This window comes from Brassica napus, chromosome A6 (assembly GCF_020379485.1).
Source record: "Brassica napus cultivar Da-Ae chromosome A6, Da-Ae, whole genome shotgun sequence".
Taxonomy (NCBI): Eukaryota; Viridiplantae; Streptophyta; class Magnoliopsida; order Brassicales; family Brassicaceae; genus Brassica; species Brassica napus.
This window is the reverse complement of record NC_063439.1, coordinates 2,105,504-2,125,293: the sequence shown is the minus strand read 5'-3', so window position 1 is coordinate 2,125,293 and position 19,790 is coordinate 2,105,504. Positions and strand designations below refer to the sequence as shown.

Here is a 19,790-nt window from a genome sequence, read left to right as displayed (position 1 = left end):
TGATTAAACCGAATTTTAATTGGTTCTTAGTTTACCATATTTTATCCTATCCATTTACTTTTCACCAAAATAACCGAAAAAAAACAAATTATAAAAATGATTTTGTTTAATTTGTAGCACATAATACCAAAAAATCGAATTAACTAATTTGAGTTGTAAACCGAAGTAGCATCAACCGAAATATAGTCGGGTTCAGTTTATTAATTTAAAGAAAAAAACTCGAGAACCAAAAGAACCGACCCCAAAACCGGAAGGCCCAGGACTAATGAAATCTCTCAAATAAAAAACTTAGTGGGCCTTAAATTAGCCCATTAACATTGTACAAATAATATATATAATTGGTTTAGGTGTGAACCGGGCGGGCTTTTTCCACACGCCTTGCAAAATCAATTCGGCGACCAAATTGTTTTATCTTTCTCCAGCAAGCTTCGAAGAGAAGAACGAACGAACGAGTCAGAAACACTATGGATGAAGGCGAATCATCATCGACCAATAGTCCGTCGCGTCCATGGGAATCATACAACACCGTCTTCACCAACGCCAAAGCCGGTTTGTTTCCATATATTACACTCTCTTCTTATTCTTTTCTCGAGTAGAATCACTCCACAAAAATTTCGAAAATTGATCAAACCCTGGACCCTGAATTTGCACATTTTTCATCTGATTTGGTTTAAAAATTGCATCTTTACTGTGAATTTGTTAGGAATGGAGGGAGTTGACAAGGAGAAAGTGCAGAGGATTGTGTATGAGATGAGTAAAGGGTCCAAGTATTTTCAAAACGAGGAACGTAAAGAAGCTCTTATGAAGCAAGAGATTGAGCTTATGCGTGATAGGTGTGCTAAGCTCTCTTCCTCTGATTTATCTAACTACCAGAAGGTATGTGTGTCACCGTTATATCTGAGCAAAGGTTTATGCTTTATGGATGTAAAGCAATGTAGCTTTTTCTTTTTTTTTTCAATTCGAAGGTGGTTGATAGAAGGATCTTAGAGCTTGAAGCTACGCGGGATCTATCTAGAGTATGGTTGCATGTTGATATGGATGCCTTTTATGCTGCTGTTGAGACTTTGAGCAATCCTTCGCTTAAGGGGAAACCCATGGCTGTTGGAGGCTTGTCCATGATCTCCACAGCTAATTATGAGGTATGGTGCTCTGGTGTATAAACAATCTGTTGAAACTTATGCTTACAAACTTAATCTCTTAGGCAAGGAAGTTTGGAGTCCGTGCAGCAATGCCTGGCTTCATTGCTCGTAAACTGTGTCCAGATTTGATATTTGTTCCTGTTGATTTCCCCAAGTATACTCACTACAGTGATTTGACTAGAAAAGGTTAGCTGTTCCTCTTCTGACATGTGTAGCTTTATGATTGCCGTTCTCTGTTTCTATGCTCTTACTTGCATATATGTGCTTCTTTTAGTTTTTAAGAATTATGATCCTAACTTCATTGCTGGGAGCTTGGATGAAGCATACCTTGACATAACTGAGGTTTGTCGAGAACGAGGTCTCTCAGGTGGAGAAGTAAGTGTGAGCTCATGATATGCATTCTTTTGTAATATTTGTTTCTTATTCGTTGACATTACCTGATAAGTTTTCCGCTGCAACTGTACTCTGTCCATGTCTTCACTTTGTGCAGATTGCAGAGGAGCTTAGATCTTCTGTTCATTCCGAGACTGGAGGACTGACATGCAGTGCGGGAGTAGCCGCAAACCGCTTGCTCGCCAAGGTTCTCCTTATACGTGCAAAATATTATATATATATATATATATATATATATATATATATATCTTTCCCTGGGCTATAGTAGTGTCGTCTGAAATCTATTTTCTGAATCTACTCCTACCATATTACAGGTTTGCTCAGACATAAACAAGCCTAATGGACAGTTTGTTTTACAGAATGATCGATCAAGTGTCATGACATTCATATCTTCACTTCCTATAAGAAAGGTATGTGATCCCTAATCGTTTCGTTGGCTGTCGTTTTTTTTTTGGAGTGCTTTTGTTATGAAAAGTACTATCACTCCAGTTATTCTCCAGCTCATTCAATTTGCTGCAAAGGTAGAATTGTATACTCAGTAGAAACAAAGTACATTGGTATGTGGTAGCATAGAGATGCCACAGAGAACTCGATCGGTCCTCGCAGGGTTTATTATAGCTGGGTGTTGGTTTTTTATGAGTTGTCAAAACTATAGGCGTAGTTTTCTGAAATTCCAGTTGGAAATTGGTTCACAGATTGGAGGAATCGGTAAAGTTACCGAGCATATTCTGAAGGATGCTTTAGAAATTAAAACATGTGGGGACATGGTGCTGAAGGGATCTCTTCTCTACGCTCTCTTTACTCAGTCTTCTGCAGGTAGCAGTATCTCTTGCTTTCTTGTTGGACTATTGCTTTCCACTGATAGATTTTGTTGTTTATTGCTCGACAATTTTTTGTAGACTTTTTCCTCTCTGTTGGACTGGGGCTTGGGAAAACAGACACTCCTGAGGTTAGGTCTCGTAAAAGTATTAGCAGTGAAAGGACATTTGCTGCAACAGGAGATGAAAGATTGCTATACTCAAAGTTAGGTGAGTACTCTGAGCACTTGTGTTGTTTTCTTTCTTATCCAGAGAAACTTAACTCAATGAAGAATGATTGTGTTTGCCACAGGCTGCATTTCAAACTTCTAGACTTAGAAAATGTATATTAGGCTTTTACATTGCCACTGAATGTTTTCTGTGGTTGCCAGCTGAAATTGCAGAAATGCTATCTCATGACATGAAAAAGGAGGGTCTAACGGCAAGAACACTGACACTTAAACTGAAAACTGCTTCTTTTGAGGTGGACTTCCAAATTGCATAGTAGTTATTTTTCTTCTTTGAAATCCATCTTTGTGCTGAAAGTGTGACAATTTGCAATCATCAGATTAGGAGCAGAGCTGTTAGCCTGCAGAGGTACACATGTTCAAGCGAGGATATTTTAAAGCATGCTACAAAGCTGTTGAAGGCAGAACTTCCTGTTTCCATAAGGCTTATAGGTGCGTGCGTCTCTTTAATGTTCTTAGTTCTTCTGTCTTTAGAAACGTCAAGACAGTTATACTATCCTTGGTACTAAAAATCCATTTATACAGGGCTGCGAATGTCTCAGTTCAATGAAGAAATCCGCCATTCTGATCCTTCGCAGGGAACTATCACCAAGTTCATCGTTCAAAAGGATTCATCAAGGCAAAATTTGGATGATAATGACTCATTTGACTTAGAAGCTAGTACAAATTGTTTAAGTAATGATGAGAGGTTGAGTTCCTATGCTTCTCATGACACAAGCTATGATCAACTGAAAGAAGATGTTGTCAAATATGAAGAACAGTCAGTGACTCCAGAACAAGAATGCAAGAAAGAGGAAGAAAGACCGCAAGTATTAGAAGGAGATGCTCTGCTCAGGAAACACAAGGAGTCCAAATCAGAGACAAGTGCACAAAACACCGAAGCAGTATCAGTATTTCCGCAGATGGAGCCATTGTTATGGGTTAATGGGTACAAATGCAACTTGTGTGGGATCGAGCTACCTCCATCTTTTGTTGAGGAACGGCAAGAGCACTCTGATTTCCATCTCGCCCAGAGACTTCAAAATGAAGAATCTGGCCCTAGTTCTTCCACCACACCTACTTCAAAACGAAGGTCGGCTTCACAGTAACAACCTCTTGAGCCTACTCTATTTTTTTTTCTCTCACAAGTCTCTGCTTCTCACTGAAACTTCTTAACTTGTTAGAATTCTCGGAAAGGAAAAGGCAAATTCGAAGCAAAAGAAGCAGAAATTAAATCAAAAAGATGATAGCAAACACATTCCAATACACACGTTCTTTACAAAGAGCAATCAAAACTCGTGAGCCATGTTTATAGTTAACCTTTCCTTACTACTAGACAATGTGAGAAAACTTCACAGTTTGTGAAGTTGCTAGCTTTAGAGATGTTTGATTCACTGGGCGGATGCCACCTGTCATCTGTATCTTCACTTATTATATTATCTTTAACATCTTTCAGGAACGACGAAACCCAGAAGAAATGAAGATGGCTCTGCCCCCACCGAGACTCAATCTCTCACCGTCCAGTTCCCTCGGCGAACCAAGATCCTTACCGTCCATGTCTGACATCCTGACGTCATCAAAAGCTCGAAATCTTGACTTAAAGATCCAAACTTTAGGACCGTTTTTCAGAGTGACTGGAAAGAACGCAGACACGGGCAGTGAGGTTGGACGAGCGGAGGGAGTGGTTAGACCATGGTTCGGACGAGGCTTGGTTCTACATCTTGATACTATAAAGTTGACGAAAGAGACGATGGTTATGGATAAGTCTCTCCTTGGAGTTGGTTTATACGTAGGAGCTGTAGCTATCCGACATGGATACGACTGTGGTTGCCGCACTGCTCAGCTTCTAGCCATCTACGACTCTGATCTTTACCATTCTAAGGTCTATATCTCTCTCTATCCCTCTGTTTCTACCGAAATTGTTTAAACAAGAATCTTGGTTTAGTCATATACTGAACCAAGCCGAACTTGTATGCATGTGTATCAGCTGGTTAGGTTTTACAGAAGAATTGGGTTCGAGGAGGTGAAAGAAGTGAGTGGGTCGTCCATTGGAGACATGGCTGATATGTTGGTGTGGGGTGGAGTTGGCACTCGCATGGATGCTAATATCCATCATCTCCTTGTTAAATGGTCCAAAGTTTTCCTTAAATCAGTTTCTTAATAACATATTGTAGTATCATGTTCATTCTTGAAACGAATCAGACCATACTATTTTTTACTAAGAACATATGTATACTTCATGTCTATTTGACTTGGGGTTTTCATACGTAACATAGTCTTGTGTAAAATAAAACGTGTTAGTAAGAACAACAAAGCTTATTCCTAGAGTCTTTTAACATGATAACAGTAAGGGCCTCGTCTAGTTATGTTCACTGCACCTTCTTTGGTTTGCCTCTCATCAACTACCTATTTTGAATTATTTGTTTCAACCACTTGTATCATGTTGCTTGTTTGGATAATCGAGGAGACAACTTGTGTCCTGCCCACCTCTTATCTTCCCAATCAAAACCATTATAAAAATAGAGATTTCATCAAAAAGGAAGCAAATGATAAGGTAGGAGCATGACAAGTTGACAGATGGTGGTGGCCAACTAGCAGAATCTCAATGGAGATTGGAGGAAGAACAGTTCTAGAGGTGATACTGGTGGAGATCATTGCTAGATTACCTTTGAGAACCATCGCTAGACTCAAACTCGTGTGCAAGCAATGGAAGTCGCTGATAGAATCTTCCTATCTCCGCCGTGTCTTTGTCTCTCTTCACAAGAACTCCTCTTCCTCTTGGTCTCTCATGTTCGGAGCTGAGTATCCTCATCCTGAAGCTATAGGCTTCCATGGATGCCAAACATGGGATCTACAAAAGTCTCTAGGCTCGTATATCATGTCTTCTCAACGGTACTTGAATCTCCCTACTAGCTCTAACTACTTCTACGTAGCTTCCTCCAATGGATTGGTTTGGATCAATGTGTTCTTTACCCGCACTGACAACATGGCTTACAGTTACAAATCCTTTGTTGGTAATCCGGTTTTAAACCAATGGGTTGAAATACCTCCGCCTCCAGACCAATGTATACCAACTGGTCTGGTAACGCGTGTGGAGAACGGCATCGTTTCAGGGTTCAAAGTGGTCAGGACTTCAAGGACTGAACGTGGAGGCATGGGAGTGCATAGATGGAGAGTTTATGTGTATTCGTCTGAGACTGGTTTATGGACTTCCAAGAGACTTCACTCTTTTCATCCTGTTAACTACAATGGTTCTTACCCTCCCTTGAATCTCAACGGGATGCTTTATCTCCGGGAAAGAGGTATGGATGCTACAGAGCCTGGTGTCCTTGTTGGTTATGATTTCTATGGCCCTGAGGACGATGATCAATGCCTGGTTATACCTCTTCCTCTTCTGTCCAGTAAAAACGTTAGGAGATGCTTGACTACTTCGGGGGAAGATGTTATCTACATTGAAATACTGTATCCAAGGTTGAAGGTCTGGAAGCTGGATAACAACTACTCTAAGATAGGTGAATGGTGGAAACTTTCACGGGAAGAATCAGTCGAATTCGATGCCCATTGTTTTCCCTTGGCTATGAATCCGTTTGATGCTACTATTGTCTATCTATGGAGTCAGCACCACGGAAGTTTGGTAACGTGTGATCTACGAAGTCAAGAGTTTATTGTTCATCAAGAGTCAGAGAGTTGGAGAAACAGTGAAGGTTGTTACCGCATAAACACGTCCGGTACTAAGGGGTATGTGGAAGGTAATAGCGATGCAGCTATGGTCATGATGTTATCTCCATTTGTGCTTCAACGATGGATGGATTCAGTACCTCGTCCACCAAACTGAGAGCATCATGTTTTGTGAAGTTGGTGACTTCTCAACTGCTTACTGCCAAACCTTCTTCTTCATATTGTTGCAACGCTCTCAAATTCAGCTTGGCGATTAAGCTGTACAATCTATTTATTATCATTTTTGTCATATTTAAGCTTTGATTAAAAATGTGGAATCGATACAACCTCATAAATTTAAGAAAAGTCTTTTTCTTTTTATCAATAAAATCCACAGACCTTAACAAACTAAAATCTCAGTACACAAGGGCAACAAACACTTAAGCCCAGCCACCTTTTAGTCCGTCTCCTGAGAGTCAGACCACATCACTAGAGTGGCCAGAAGAGCAATGGTTGCCGTCTCAACTCGCAACCGGTGTGGTCCAAGTCCAACAGCTGTGCCGCCTGCTTCCAACATCATTTCCACCTCTTTCTTCGTGAAATCTGCTCCATTATATCATTGTTGACGGTTTTTAGATTACACTCATTGAGGCAAGTCATAAACAAGAGTAATCAATTTGTGTCTACTCGGACAGTAACCAATTATTTTGACACTGTGAAAGCATAGTACAAGTACAAGAGCAGAATTTTTGATAACTGCATCAAAATTATATTGAAGAAAGGGTTTCTTACCGCCTTCTGGTCCAACAATTAACAGTCCGCTAGATTCTTTTGCCGAGGATTGTACTGCATTGAGAAGAGGTGTAGCTTCGGCTGTAGCAACCAAACATAACTTTGACTTGGAAATCTATAAACCACAATATGTTTTGAAACAAGTTTAGAAACAAAAATCAGGGGTTCAATAAATATAAGGATAGAATTGCTTATAGAGATGTTGCAGCATACATGATCCAAGAGGGTATTAAATTTGATCGGAGGGCTTATAATCATTTGATGTAGTCTTTGACCTGTGACATAAAAGGATAATCTGATCATACAACTATAATGCCAGTAAAATAAAGAAGCAAGATTTCAACCGATCAAAGTGTTTCCTTACATTGTTTAGCCGCAGCAAAACTAACACGTTCCAATCTATCAACCCGGTTATCAGAGATTATGGAAGATCTTTCTGTTAAAAGTGGTGTGACACTACTCGCTCCGAGTTCCTAAGATGAGCATATTCAGTGGCACAACATTCACGAGTGATTCAGACAGTGACATACTAGAAGTAAAACACTTACTGTACATTTCTCAATCAGCCAGTCTGCTCGACCACCCTTCAAAGTGCCTAGAACAATGCACATTTTATAAGTTATCACTCAGTCTACAAAATCAATAGCAGTCTCATTGATTCCATACCAAAAGCTGCAAACACTTGCCACTGGATGCCCTGAGGGAGAATCACCTTCTGATCTTCTTGTGCGACAAAATCAACTCCAGTTTTGTCTATGCTTTGTATACAACCTTCTACTAAACCTCCTTTGCCATTAAAGAGCTCTACCCTTGCATATAAGAAATAAAGATGCAAGCAAATTACTTTGACACTGTTACATTCACTAAGATGATCTAAAGGTTCAGGCTTTTTCACCTGTCTTCAGCTTTCAATCTTAGAACTTTAGCCATATGCCAAAACTCAGAGCCTTGAACACGAACCATTCCACCCTATAATCATTTACACAAAAGCTAAGTTTAGTATCATCATCATCATCAAATTAAAATTATAATTACAGTGAATTAACAGAAGTTTCTCAAGTTCTTAGTGATCGCTCTCACTCTAATTTTACAAATTCAAAAGAGAATTATAAGAACATGAGAGAGATATAGAAGGCGTGCCTTGCGCGATGGAAGATCGTCGGAGAAGAATCGAGGGAGGCCACCGCGAGACTGATTCCGAAGGTCCGAATCCGACGAGGACGAAGCAGAAGAGAACGCCTTGAAGCTTGAAGAAGGCGGAAGCCATGAGCGAAGACGACTCGGCAAATCGGAAAACAACGGCCGTGCCGCCGCCGCCGCCAGGGATCTCATTATTCAAAGCTTTCGATAATTCTCTCCGAAGATTTTGGTTCAGTTCTTTATCGCTTCGGTTTACTATAGCAATTGGTCAAATCCGGTTTATACCCGGTTAAGCTTTTCCTTTCCGCAATTCAAGGGATTTTTGAATTTCAAAAATAAAAGAGAGAGAAACGGCCAAACAGAACCGAAGCGGCAAATTTTAAAATTAGAAAATACGCAGCTCACGAGAGTAACCCTATCAATAACCATGGTTAGAACTTACCCAATAATACCATCACACGTGTCGTATCCAGCCCGTTACCTAAAGATGGAGGATGGTTCCGCTATATATAAACAAGCTAACATCTGTGTAAACATCGAAATCGAAAAACCAGATCTAGAGAGCGTCTTCATACACGCCCTCCCATTTCTTCTTCTCCTTCGAATCTCAGATCTTCCGCGAAACGAAAATGAGGGAGTGCATCTCGATCCACATCGGTCAAGCCGGTATCCAGGTCGGAAACGCCTGCTGGGAGCTTTACTGCCTCGAGCATGGCATTCAGGTTCGCATCTCCCTCTCAATCTTATAGCTGCATCTTCATTGTTCTTAGGAATCTGTAGATCTATACTACTAGATCGTTTAGATCTGTGATTCATTTCGTTTTCTTGTTGAATATGTGTGGATGGTTTGTTAGATTAGATCTGACGTATTCGACTGCTGCATTATCCATTGATCGTATGAATTTGTAGATCTGTTCTACCAAATTGTTAAGATCTGTGATTGATTTCGATGTATTGTAGAGAATATATGCAATAGTACTAGATCGTTTAGATCTGTGATTCATTTCGTTTTCCTGTTGAATACATGTGGATGATTTGTTGGATTAGATCTGACGTATTCTACCAAATTTGTTAAGATCTGTGATTGATGTCGATGTATTGTAGAATATATGCAGCTGATTCGAGATCCGTTTCTCTTAATAAAATAATATACGATGAGCAAAGTCTCTTATAGATCCGTTTCTCTAATGTTTGATTGCTATTGTTGATTCGAGATCTGTTTCCTTTCACAATCGATGAACGAGAACTCTTTGTAGGTTTATATAGCTGCATCGTCATTGTTCTTAGGAATCTGCAGATCAATACTACTAGATCGTTTAGATCTGTGATTAATTTCGTTTTCTTGATGAATATATGTGGATGATTTGTTAGATTAGATCTGACGTATTCGACTGAGATCTATTCTACCTAATTGTTAAGATCTGTGATTTGTTTTGATGAACAAAGCCTATTATAGATCCGTTTCTCTATTGTTTAATGTTTAGATCTGCGTTTGATTGCTATTGTTGATTCGTGAACTTTTTCTTTCAACAATCGATGAACGAGAACGCCTTGTAGGTTTATTTTAAATTGTATCGTTGCTTCTGTGTGTTATAGATCTGTAGATTCTCGTCACTTTGTATTTATATCTGTGTGTGTTTCTTTACTGATGTGTTGGTTTTGATTTGGATTGGTACAGCCTGATGGACAGATGCCGGGTGACAAGACTGTTGGCGGAGGTGACGATGCTTTCAACACCTTCTTCAGTGAGACCGGTGCGGGGAAGCACGTCCCACGTGCCGTCTTTGTTGATCTTGAGCCAACTGTGATCGACGAGGTCAGGACCGGTACTTACCGTCAGCTTTTCCACCCTGAACAGCTCATCAGCGGTAAAGAAGACGCAGCTAACAACTTCGCCCGTGGGCACTACACCAGTAAGTTACTTACCCTTTGTCTAACATTGTTCCATCATCAGCTTTATACTAACGTTTATTAACCGTTTTTTTTTTATCAGTTGGGAAGGAAATTGTTGATCTGTGCTTGGACCGTATCAGAAAGCTCGCTGATAACTGTACTGGTCTCCAAGGATTCCTTGTCTTCAACGCTGTTGGTGGAGGTACTGGATCTGGGCTGGGATCTCTTCTCCTTGAGAGGCTTTCTGTCGACTATGGGAAAAAGTCCAAGCTCGGTTTCACTGTTTACCCTTCTCCACAGGTCTCCACCTCTGTTGTTGAGCCTTACAACAGTGTCCTCTCCACTCACTCGCTCTTGGAACACACTGATGTCTCTATCCTCCTCGACAATGAAGCCATCTATGACATTTGCAGGCGTTCCCTGAACATTGAGAGGCCAACCTACACCAACCTTAACCGTCTTGTCTCTCAGGTATTAGTCTGAAAACAACTCTTTTTAACACTAATTTTTGATGTTGCTTCGTTACTGATGTTATTTTGTTTCAGGTTATCTCTTCCTTGACTGCTTCTCTAAGGTTCGATGGTGCCTTGAACGTGGATGTGACTGAGTTCCAAACCAACTTGGTCCCATACCCAAGGATCCACTTCATGCTTTCATCTTACGCTCCAGTCATCTCTGCTGAGAAAGCCTTCCACGAGCAGCTCTCTGTTGCTGAGATCACCAACAGCGCCTTTGAGCCAGCTTCCATGATGGCAAAGTGTGACCCACGTCACGGGAAATACATGGCTTGCTGTCTGATGTACCGTGGTGATGTCGTCCCTAAAGACGTGAACGCAGCTGTTGGCACCATCAAGACCAAGCGGACCATCCAGTTTGTTGACTGGTGTCCTACTGGATTCAAGTGCGGTATCAATTACCAGCCACCAACTGTTGTACCAGGAGGTGATCTTGCCAAGGTCCAGAGAGCTGTTTGTATGATCTCCAACTCCACGAGTGTCGCTGAGGTGTTCTCGAGGATTGATCACAAGTTTGATCTCATGTACGCGAAACGTGCTTTCGTTCACTGGTATGTCGGTGAGGGTATGGAGGAAGGAGAGTTCTCTGAGGCTCGTGAGGATCTTGCAGCGTTGGAGAAGGATTATGAAGAGGTTGGTGCTGAAGGTGGTGACGATGAGGATGACGAGGGTGAGGAGTACTAAGAGCACAGTGTTTGGAAAAACATGGATATTGTGTGTGGCTTTTCTGCTATCCTTTTATGTTTGCGTTATCGGGCTCGAAACATTCTTGTGACGAGTCTTTGGTTTGTATTTTCTTGCAACTATCTGTCTCTTGCTGTTTGAATTCTGTTATGGTTCTGAACTCTATTATGGTTTTTACTCTACTGGATTTGTGCTTTTTTTATTATCGTTCTCGTTTCTATTTTAGAACATGTCGATATTCATGCCAGATAAGGCTAAAGAGAACATAATCGTTGCCTAAATCCATGATTAATTTATACAATTTTTTGTCGACAATAAAAGAAAAATTATACAAAATTTGACTTGGTTTATGTGAGTTATATGATTGAAAATGAAGTAATAAATGGCGAAAGTTCGGAACTTTTCTACTTTCTGGTGAACCTTTTTTAAAGTTGCAAGAATAGAGAAGCAACATTTTTTTACAATACAGCCGTGATAAAGAGCGCAGATGAAGTAAAATATATACTTGAGAGCAACAATATATCACATTATCAACTGCTACTTGAGAAAGAACACACAGGTGGAGATGCTAATTAAGACGAGAATTGATCCCAGATCAGGGGCGGTCCTGGGCACAGCGGACTGAAACACCGGTTTAGGGCCCCCAAATTTTTCAAAAAAATTTACATAAGAAAAGGCCCCTAAATTTGTAAAAAAAATTTTTTTTATAAAACTCTTACTAAATTGTTTTAGGCCTCCAGCATCTCAGGGACGCCCCTGTCCCAGATATCCTCTCATCCTCCAACAGAGCATAAGGATCGATGTACGGTGGTGGCGAAACCGGATTCCTGCTTCCATCATGAACGAAATCTGCTCCAAAGTACTTGCAAATGAAACAAAGCAAATGAAACAAAACAACACAATCAGAGACAAACCTTATAAGCTCAAGAAGAACATATGTTGATCACATTAACTTACAAGGTAAAGAGCAGAGAAGGCGCCAAGAGTTAAGACAATCAAAGGCCAAAAACCCAGGAAGAAAGTCCCTCCAGTCGTCAGCAAGATCTTAGCACGTGGAATCAATCCCTGCACACCACAAATGAACACTATCTCTCGCCTGTTAGTATGTGAAAGGAACCAACAAATGCCTATGTGACACTACAAGAACTCAAATCTGACCTCAAGCCCTTCGCTGTTTAAAGCCAACGACCTCTCTCTCTGGTTTAACAAGCTTTGGTCAAATGGAGGAGTAGTAGTTGCAGTCGTCTTAGAGCTTTCTTTACCAGTGGCTTTGATCTCGTCTACATCAACTTCATAGTCTTGAAGCAACGAAGTAGGAGTCATACCTCGTCTCTTCAACTCTTTCATAAATAAAGATTCTGGAGGCTCATCACCTACAAAACTCAAACTCAAGAAATCAAACTCCAGACTCAAGCAATAAATAACACAAAGGATATATATGAATAAATATATATTTTTGTAGATATGAATAAATATGAATTAGTCAGTAAATAAAAATTAAAGAGCTAATCACAAACGGGACACTCTCCACATCTATTACAGAACCAAAATAGTCCTTGTCGGAATATTATCAAGAGACAAAAAAAAAAGCTGACCTTTTGACTGATTATCGCCGCCGTTACGAGGAGATGATGAATAAACCTTAACACATCGACCAAGATGCCGAGAATCTGCTAATCTGAAAACCCTTTTTCTAGTTTCCAGTTTCACTGTAGATTTATGGCGGGAAATCGATGATACAGGAGAGTATCCACATAACTTAACAATCTCCAGAGAAGAAACAGCCATTTGTTTTGTTTTTTTTTTTAATTCAGTTCCGGGAAAGAATCATGATCTAGACGCCGCCGCAGGATAAATAGGAAGGGGAAACTCAGACGGCAATATTCTATTTGTTTGGATTTTTCTTGGGGGCAATGTGTCAGAGTATACAAGCAAGTGGTGGCGAGACAAGGGTGAAAGTTATCACCTTTAAACTCTTTAAGCGTAATTTAGCACCAGCATTGGATGTTTTACTAAAATGCACTAGACTTCGCAGGGTGTGTGTGGTTGTTAAATTTGCGGCAAGGAGATTGGTAACGTAACGCGATACTCTACGTCTCGTTTTCCGTATTTTTCTCCGAATTTGATAGCCACAAAGATTAAAAGCACTCGTTTTAGTTAAATAGTTTTATTACCAAATGTACTATCATCACCAGACATATTGTCTTGTTTGGGTAGGTTTAATAATAAAACATTACCATAAATACTCCAACAAGGCAACAACAAACAACATTTGTTTACCAAGAAAGTTTACTTGTGTTCTCTGTTAAAATCAAACTTGTATAATTTTCTTTCTGGAATAATGTTACAATGGAGTGGAAAACTCTTCCAATTAACTGAAAGAAGAATATTTTCAATGGTTTTGCAACTGAATTTGGAAACGATATTCCGATTCAATGTATTTTATTATAATAATGATTGATTTTCACATCTCGCTCATTTGCAAAACAATCTTAGTTTTTATTTTGGGTTCAACGCTCATCTTTTTGAAGTTGGGCCTAGATAAGGATAATACAATACACCCAAGGGTCGAGACGGGTTGATTGAGATATGGAATGCGACATGTTTGAAAACAGGTTGTTTCTCGAGTTATTTTCATTATAGGTCATTTTCTATCTTTTTATTACATAATAAGCCACTTGTTACTACTGAAGTAGTTTTTGTAACTAAAATCCAAACAATTGCTAACTAATTTCATACTTCTAACTAAAGTGGTCCCACCATTTTTAATCTTAATCATTATTTTCTCTTTCTTTCGACTGCAGAGAAACCACTTTAATGGAAAATATATAAAAAATTTTGAATCTGGAAATAAGATTCAATTTTGAATCTTGAAATAAGTGGATACACGAACCACTCAAATCCAAACTTTTCTCCACCGCAACTCTTCCTTCTCCGCCTTGATTTGTGCTCTGCAACTCATCTCTAGCGTTTCCGTCCCGTCTTCTCTTACGCCGTCAAAGCCCCAAGTCCGTCGTAGTTTTCTTCGTCATCTCATCTGCTGGGTTCTACAACTTTCCCGACGTCATCACCTTGTCTCTTCATAGCAGCACTGTTTCGAGAAGCTCGAACATCAATGGCCACTTTTTTTTTGCAACTTTGGTCCTTCATATTTTATATAATTTTTTAGCTGTGCATATATCTATTAGATTAACCCTTTTGATTGCTCATCCCAATCCTCCTCATAATTGATGTAATAGTATCCACATGTCCACTCCAAGAGCATATCCCACATGTGCACTCCAAGAACGTATCCACATGTACATATTCTGTTTAAATTAAACTAGGTTATTACTTTCAAACAACAGTTTTTAAGATAACAAAAAAATGAAAAAAGAAAAATGGCACACTTGCATATAAATATAATCCACATGTACACTGCTAGAACATATCCACATGTACACATGCTCATGTACACCTTCTGTTTAAATTAAACTAGGTTATTTCTTTCAAACAACATTTTTTAAAATAACCACACAGTGAAAAACGAAAAATGACACACTTACATATAGTCAGTGGGAACACCATACATTCCAAGAAAGCAGAAATCACCAAAAAAAACCTCTAAACATTTGATATATTGTTGCATTGCAACTACAACTGCAAAGATATAGCCTTAACCAAAGAAGAGCAGAAGAAAGTTCATCCAATGATCGACGTGTAACGTTATCCACATGTACACGAAACGATGTCCACATATTTTTTAGTACACAAAGAACATGTACGTATATGTACTTTGGATAAATGGAAGTTTTTGGAGTAGATGTACATAAGTGTTATATCTATTATGATATCTAGATTGATTGTAGTTCAAATTTTTAGTACACAAGAACATGTAAGAACTATCAAGTGTACACATATTGCATTATGTGGTGTACACATATTGTATTATTATCCACATGTGCAGTTAGATTATTATATCCACGTGTACAACATGTGATCGATATCCACTTGGACACTGCAAACCACAGTGGAGTTTGCATCCTTGGCTTCAAACTCATGAACCCAAACTCCATATTCATTAGACCAAATGAGCTTAGGAGAAGGATCAATGGAACAAATAGAGAGTCCAGCCTCATATACCTACTGAGCAAAGTTTTAGAACAGTTGGTCATAATCCCTCAAACAAGACGATAGCTTTGCTGCAAGATACGCCCAAGCCAAGTTTTAGAACCAAGAAACAAGAGTTTTGGTGATGCAAACCCATGATATGTCTTAAAATCAGTATCAAAATGAAGTTGAAACTAATTCAGGAACAAAATAAAACGAGATGGGTAAGAAAGGAACCATATTGTTGTTGCAACGATCTAGATCCAAACATTTGAAGATAAGATCCACAGTCGGTTTTAAAAGCAATACATAATTTTTAGGCCGGCGGCAGATGCAAATAGGAAGAGGACATCTTTGCTGGGTTTAATGGAGCTTTGTTGTTTGAGTTGTTAGGATCTGTGTTAGGATTTGAATATGAATAAATCTGTAAAAACGAGGAGAGAGGTAAGGAAGTTGCGTGTGTGAGAAAGGAGACACAAATAATTTAACGCAGAGACGGCAGAGAAAAAGATAACAAGGAAGAAAAGAGATAGAGACGACATCTAGATTTGTTTTTTTAAAGAGAAGAAGAAAACAAAGAAGGGGCCCACTAATTATAATATGGTTCGGTTCTAGTTACTAAAACTAATGAGAAAGAGATAAAAGTTAAAAGAAAGTGTCTGAGTAGTATAAAGTGACCTATAGTGATATTAATAAGTGCAAATGTGACTCATAGCGTAAATGTTTCTTGTTTCTCTTCTATTTTTCATATTTTGAAATAAAAATCTTATTATAATGTGACAAAAAACTTATTTATTATATGTACAAAATAACTGTTGGTACAACAATTTAATCGAGTTAAACAATGCATACGCCGCATAACAAATTACGACAGAAAATAAATGTCGACATGAAATGATAAATAACGAGAGAAAAGAGTTCGAAAAAATCAAAATAAATCGTAACTCCGCGAACAGCAATTCCACGAACAGTAACTCCATGAACAGTCATTCTGGTGTCAGTTTCTATCAAGCAACAAGTTCACATTAGGTTTAAATCATGCCGAAGAACAAAGGAAAAGGAGGAAAGAACATAAAGAGAGGGAAAAAAAAAAGCAGAAGGCGATAAAAGAGAAATTATCTTCAAAGAAGACGGCCAAGAATACGCTCTTGTTCTCCGTATGTGCGGAAACGGACGGTGCGAAGCCAAGTGCATAGACGGAGTCACAAGGATGTGTTACATCAGAGGTAAGATGCATAAGAAGGTTTGGATTAGCGCTGTTGACATTATTCTTGTCGGACTCAGGATGGATATGGACAACGACACCAAAGCCGACGTTATCCATAAGTATACTCTTGACGAAGCTCGATTTCTCAAGGGTTGTGGTGAGCTTCCTCGTGATGTTCGCCTAAGCGAAGGGATTGCTGGTCGGTTTGATGATGATAGTGATCATGAAGGTGGTGGTGTTGCTAATGATTACTTTGAGTTTGGTGATGATGAGATTGATAGGCTCTAAGTAAGCTTTGCACGTATCATTATTAATTTATGTTGAAAATTGAAATACTTAACTTCCGGTCTAGCTATTTGGATAGTTTATAAAATATTTTCATTCTTTATTTGAATATTTTCCCTAGATATCGATGTTTGGTTTGAAGATTGATTTACTTGAGAGAAATAAAACCTGAGTTGTCATGAAGGTGGTGGTGTTGCTAATGATTACTTTGAGTTTGGTGATGATGAGATTGATAGGCTCTAAGTAAGCTTTGCATGTATTTTATGTTGAAAATTGAAATACTTAACTTCCGGTCTAGTTATTTGAATAATTTATAAAATATTTTCATTCTTTATTTGAATATTTTCCCTAGATATTGATGTTTGGTTCGAAGATTGATTTATTTGAGAGAAAAAAAAACCTGAGTTTCGTATACAATTCATACTCTTTCCCAATTTTTGCAAGCTCCAAAATAGGAGCATTGGGATGCAGCCATTCGTGTGGTATATCTGAAATGGAATCCAAGACAGGGTATATTACTTAAGTCAAGGCAACCTTTGACTTTGAATGCTTGGTGTGATGCGGACTGGGAAGATGATCCCATCACACGAAGATCCTCTTTTATTCAACTAGGTGGATCACCGATTTCCTGGAAAACATTCAAACAAGACACAGTCTCTCGCTCGTTGACAGGCAGTATACAAGGCATTCAACCATGACTATATTTAGCGTATGCTTTGACAAACCAATTACGGTTCATTGTGCTACCATTTCAACATTTCATATGGAAACTAATCTCTTTTTTCTATGAAAGAACGAAGCATGTTGGAATTAATTATCATTTCATAAGCGATAAGATCGTAAGAAGTTTTGTTACAACAAAACATGTTTCGACAAAAATACAACTTTTTGATATTTTGACAAAAACACTGGATAAGAAAGCGTTAACATCATTTCTTATCAAGTTGGGAATTTGAAACCTATATATACTCTCTAACTTGACGGAGGGTATCAAAATATGTACATATCTATATTAGTTATGGTTGGATATGATCGTATATTTTGTGTATCTATGTTTTAGGATATAAATCTTTGTATAAATATAAAGTTTTGAACCTAAGAATCAATCAGAAAACACTTTCCATATACTATGTTTTCTGACAAAACATTTCTATTTTTACTAGTTAATTAATGATTATTAATAAGAAAATCTAGACTTTCCAAAATTTTTGTACTTATCAACAAAAATATAAGTCAACAATGCATGTATATATAAATGTATAACTGATTGGTATGTTAAAACAAGAAGAGAAGAAAACATAGAAAGACTGAAAATTTTGGTGAACGAAGAAAAATAAGAAAATGGATACAGGTTTCATCCTAACCATCGTCTTTGTGGCGCTCATTATCATCTCAGCTCTTGTAGCTTGCTTGTTTTGCGCCCCACGACTTATCAAACGGTTTGCGAGCGATGCATAACTATTATTTTGTTACCAATTAATTATGTCTTTTTTGTTAGTTTTCAATTAAGTTTTGTTTACTTAATGATATTGTAACTCTATTATATTTGCACAACTGAATTATGGTTTTATTATGTTGCAGTGTTACATACTACTAGTACTATATCTATTATCAGTTTATCATGAACCTAAATTTTGAGAAATCGCAAAACCAGTTTTAACTTTTTCAGTAATGTGTGGATTTAGAAAATTATTAGATGGGATTATGATATATATATAGCTTGCACTTTTAACGGAGAACTCTCGCAATAAGCCATACTTTCTTCTTCTTTTTTCTGGTTTTTGTGTTCCAATATCTTTCGTAGTATGAGTTTGATCTTATTAGATTCTTCTATTTGTTTAGAAAAGAAACAAGAAAAACATACAGCCTGTTTCGATATAATTAAACGAATTCAATGAGGTTTAACCAAGCTGCATGTAAGACACAAGTTCATGTGCATGCCCCTTAATTTATCAACTAATTATCATGTTAAATGACTTTTTCTCGAAAGTGTATGCAACAGCCAACATCCGATACACATTAATGGCGAACGTGAATAAAAAATTTGACTAATTCATTAAAATACATAAACCAATAACAATAATGATGCTCTAAAATCTGCAAAACTTCTGCTAAACCTGCGAAGTTCGGTTTGATTTTGGTTTTTCTTAAAAGCAAGCCGAAACCAAGAAGACTATGTACGAAACAGAACCAGCCCAAAAAAAATTGAATGCCTACTCGAACCACAATTTAACCGAACCAAAACCAAAACTTTCGATTGTGCTAGCGTACACATTAGGTTAATTGACTTGTGGTAAAACACAGTAATTATGGTTCAAGAATCTACTGACTACATTTGTTGTCTGCTTTGACAAACCAATTCTGGTTCATTGTGATAACATTTCAGTGATTAGTACGAAAGGATTAAGCATGTTGGAATTTATTATCATTACATAAGAGATGATACAGTGAGAGGTTTTGCTACAACAAAACATGTTTCGACAAAGCTGCAACTTGCAGATATTTTAACGAAGACACTTGGTAAGATGGAGTTTACCGTGGTTTTTATCAAGTTGGGAGTTCCAAACCTATATTCTCCAACTTGAGGGAAGGTATTAAGATATGAGTTATTCTAGGTTCACCCTCTAGAATAAAATTGTAGGTTCACCAACCAATAGTATGTTATTATTTTATATTCAATATATTTTTTAAAAGGAAACAAAATATTGTCAAATTATATTATGTTTTTAAATAAAAAAGATACAAAGAAATAAAAAATAATGGTAGTTGCAAGAATTTTTTTAAAAATATTTTTAACGCCGTCAGCAAAATACTAAACCCTAAACCCTATATGCTAAACCGTAAACCCTTGGGTAAATTTTAAATCATTGGATAAATCCTAAACTTTAAATCAAAAACACTAAACATTAAATTTTAAAAATACTAAACCTTTAATCCTAGCCCCTAAACCTTTGGATAAAAATAAATAAAAA

General features: G+C 38.0%; 5 protein-coding genes and 1 pseudogene across 8 annotated transcripts; 4 read left to right on the top strand and 2 right to left on the bottom strand.

The window, feature by feature from the left end:
* Window positions 1–366: 366 nt before the first annotated feature.
* On the top strand, window positions 367–4,802 carry LOC106349699 (DNA polymerase kappa-like). 3 transcript variants are annotated; one of them, XM_048735409.1, is made up of 15 exons: window positions 367–549; window positions 704–876; window positions 966–1,139; window positions 1,202–1,325; window positions 1,414–1,514; window positions 1,630–1,719; window positions 1,847–1,942; window positions 2,228–2,348; window positions 2,432–2,560; window positions 2,722–2,813; window positions 2,898–3,009; window positions 3,103–3,649; window positions 3,741–3,854; window positions 4,013–4,438; window positions 4,544–4,802. In XM_048735409.1, exons 1-14 carry the CDS (start codon window positions 465–467, stop codon window positions 4,035–4,037), a joined length of 1,983 nt encoding a protein of 660 aa, XP_048591366.1. In that variant the 5' UTR covers window positions 367–464; the 3' UTR covers window positions 4,038–4,438; window positions 4,544–4,802. The 3 variants fall into 3 exon arrangements, with proteins under 3 accessions (XP_048591366.1, XP_048591367.1, XP_048591368.1); XM_048735410.1 differs by having other exon boundaries at window positions 398–549; window positions 3,741–3,897; XM_048735411.1 differs by lacking the exon at window positions 3,741–3,854 and having other exon boundaries at window positions 398–549.
* Window positions 4,803–5,155: 353 nt separating this feature from the next.
* On the top strand, window positions 5,156–6,598 carry LOC106346154 (F-box protein At1g49990-like). Its single transcript, XM_013785408.3, has one exon. The coding sequence runs from the start codon at window positions 5,162–5,164 to the stop codon at window positions 6,389–6,391; it is 1,230 nt and encodes a 409-aa protein (XP_013640862.2). The 5' UTR covers window positions 5,156–5,161; the 3' UTR covers window positions 6,392–6,598.
* LOC106346155 (ribosomal RNA small subunit methyltransferase E-like) lies at window positions 6,505–8,392 on the bottom strand. Its single transcript, XM_013785409.3, has 8 exons — window positions 8,146–8,392; window positions 7,901–7,974; window positions 7,672–7,814; window positions 7,554–7,600; window positions 7,370–7,478; window positions 7,219–7,280; window positions 7,006–7,120; window positions 6,505–6,816 (listed from the first exon to the last, which is right to left on the bottom strand). Exons 1-8 carry the CDS (start codon window positions 8,335–8,337, stop codon window positions 6,671–6,673), a joined length of 888 nt encoding a protein of 295 aa, XP_013640863.2. The 5' UTR covers window positions 8,338–8,392; the 3' UTR covers window positions 6,505–6,670.
* A 224-nt stretch (window positions 8,393–8,616) lies between these two features.
* On the top strand, window positions 8,617–11,419 carry LOC106346156 (tubulin alpha-6 chain). Its single transcript, XM_013785411.3, has 4 exons — window positions 8,617–8,867; window positions 9,824–10,058; window positions 10,139–10,509; window positions 10,584–11,419. Exons 1-4 carry the CDS (start codon window positions 8,775–8,777, stop codon window positions 11,235–11,237), a joined length of 1,353 nt encoding a protein of 450 aa, XP_013640865.1. The 5' UTR covers window positions 8,617–8,774; the 3' UTR covers window positions 11,238–11,419.
* Window positions 11,420–11,620: 201 nt separating this feature from the next.
* LOC106346157 lies at window positions 11,621–13,170 on the bottom strand. 2 transcript variants are annotated; one of them, XM_048735412.1, is made up of 5 exons: window positions 12,833–13,170; window positions 12,396–12,610; window positions 12,195–12,302; window positions 11,957–12,099; window positions 11,621–11,858 (listed from the first exon to the last, which is right to left on the bottom strand). In XM_048735412.1, exons 1-5 carry the CDS (start codon window positions 13,023–13,025, stop codon window positions 11,810–11,812), a joined length of 708 nt encoding a protein of 235 aa, XP_048591369.1. In that variant the 5' UTR covers window positions 13,026–13,170; the 3' UTR covers window positions 11,621–11,809. The 2 variants fall into 2 exon arrangements, with proteins under 2 accessions (XP_048591369.1, XP_013640866.1); XM_013785412.3 differs by having other exon boundaries at window positions 11,621–11,833; window positions 12,005–12,099; window positions 12,833–13,166.
* Window positions 13,171–16,081: 2,911 nt separating this feature from the next.
* Window positions 16,082–18,367, top strand: LOC125575956 (annotated as a pseudogene).
* The last annotated feature ends 1,423 nt before the right edge of the window (window positions 18,368–19,790 follow it).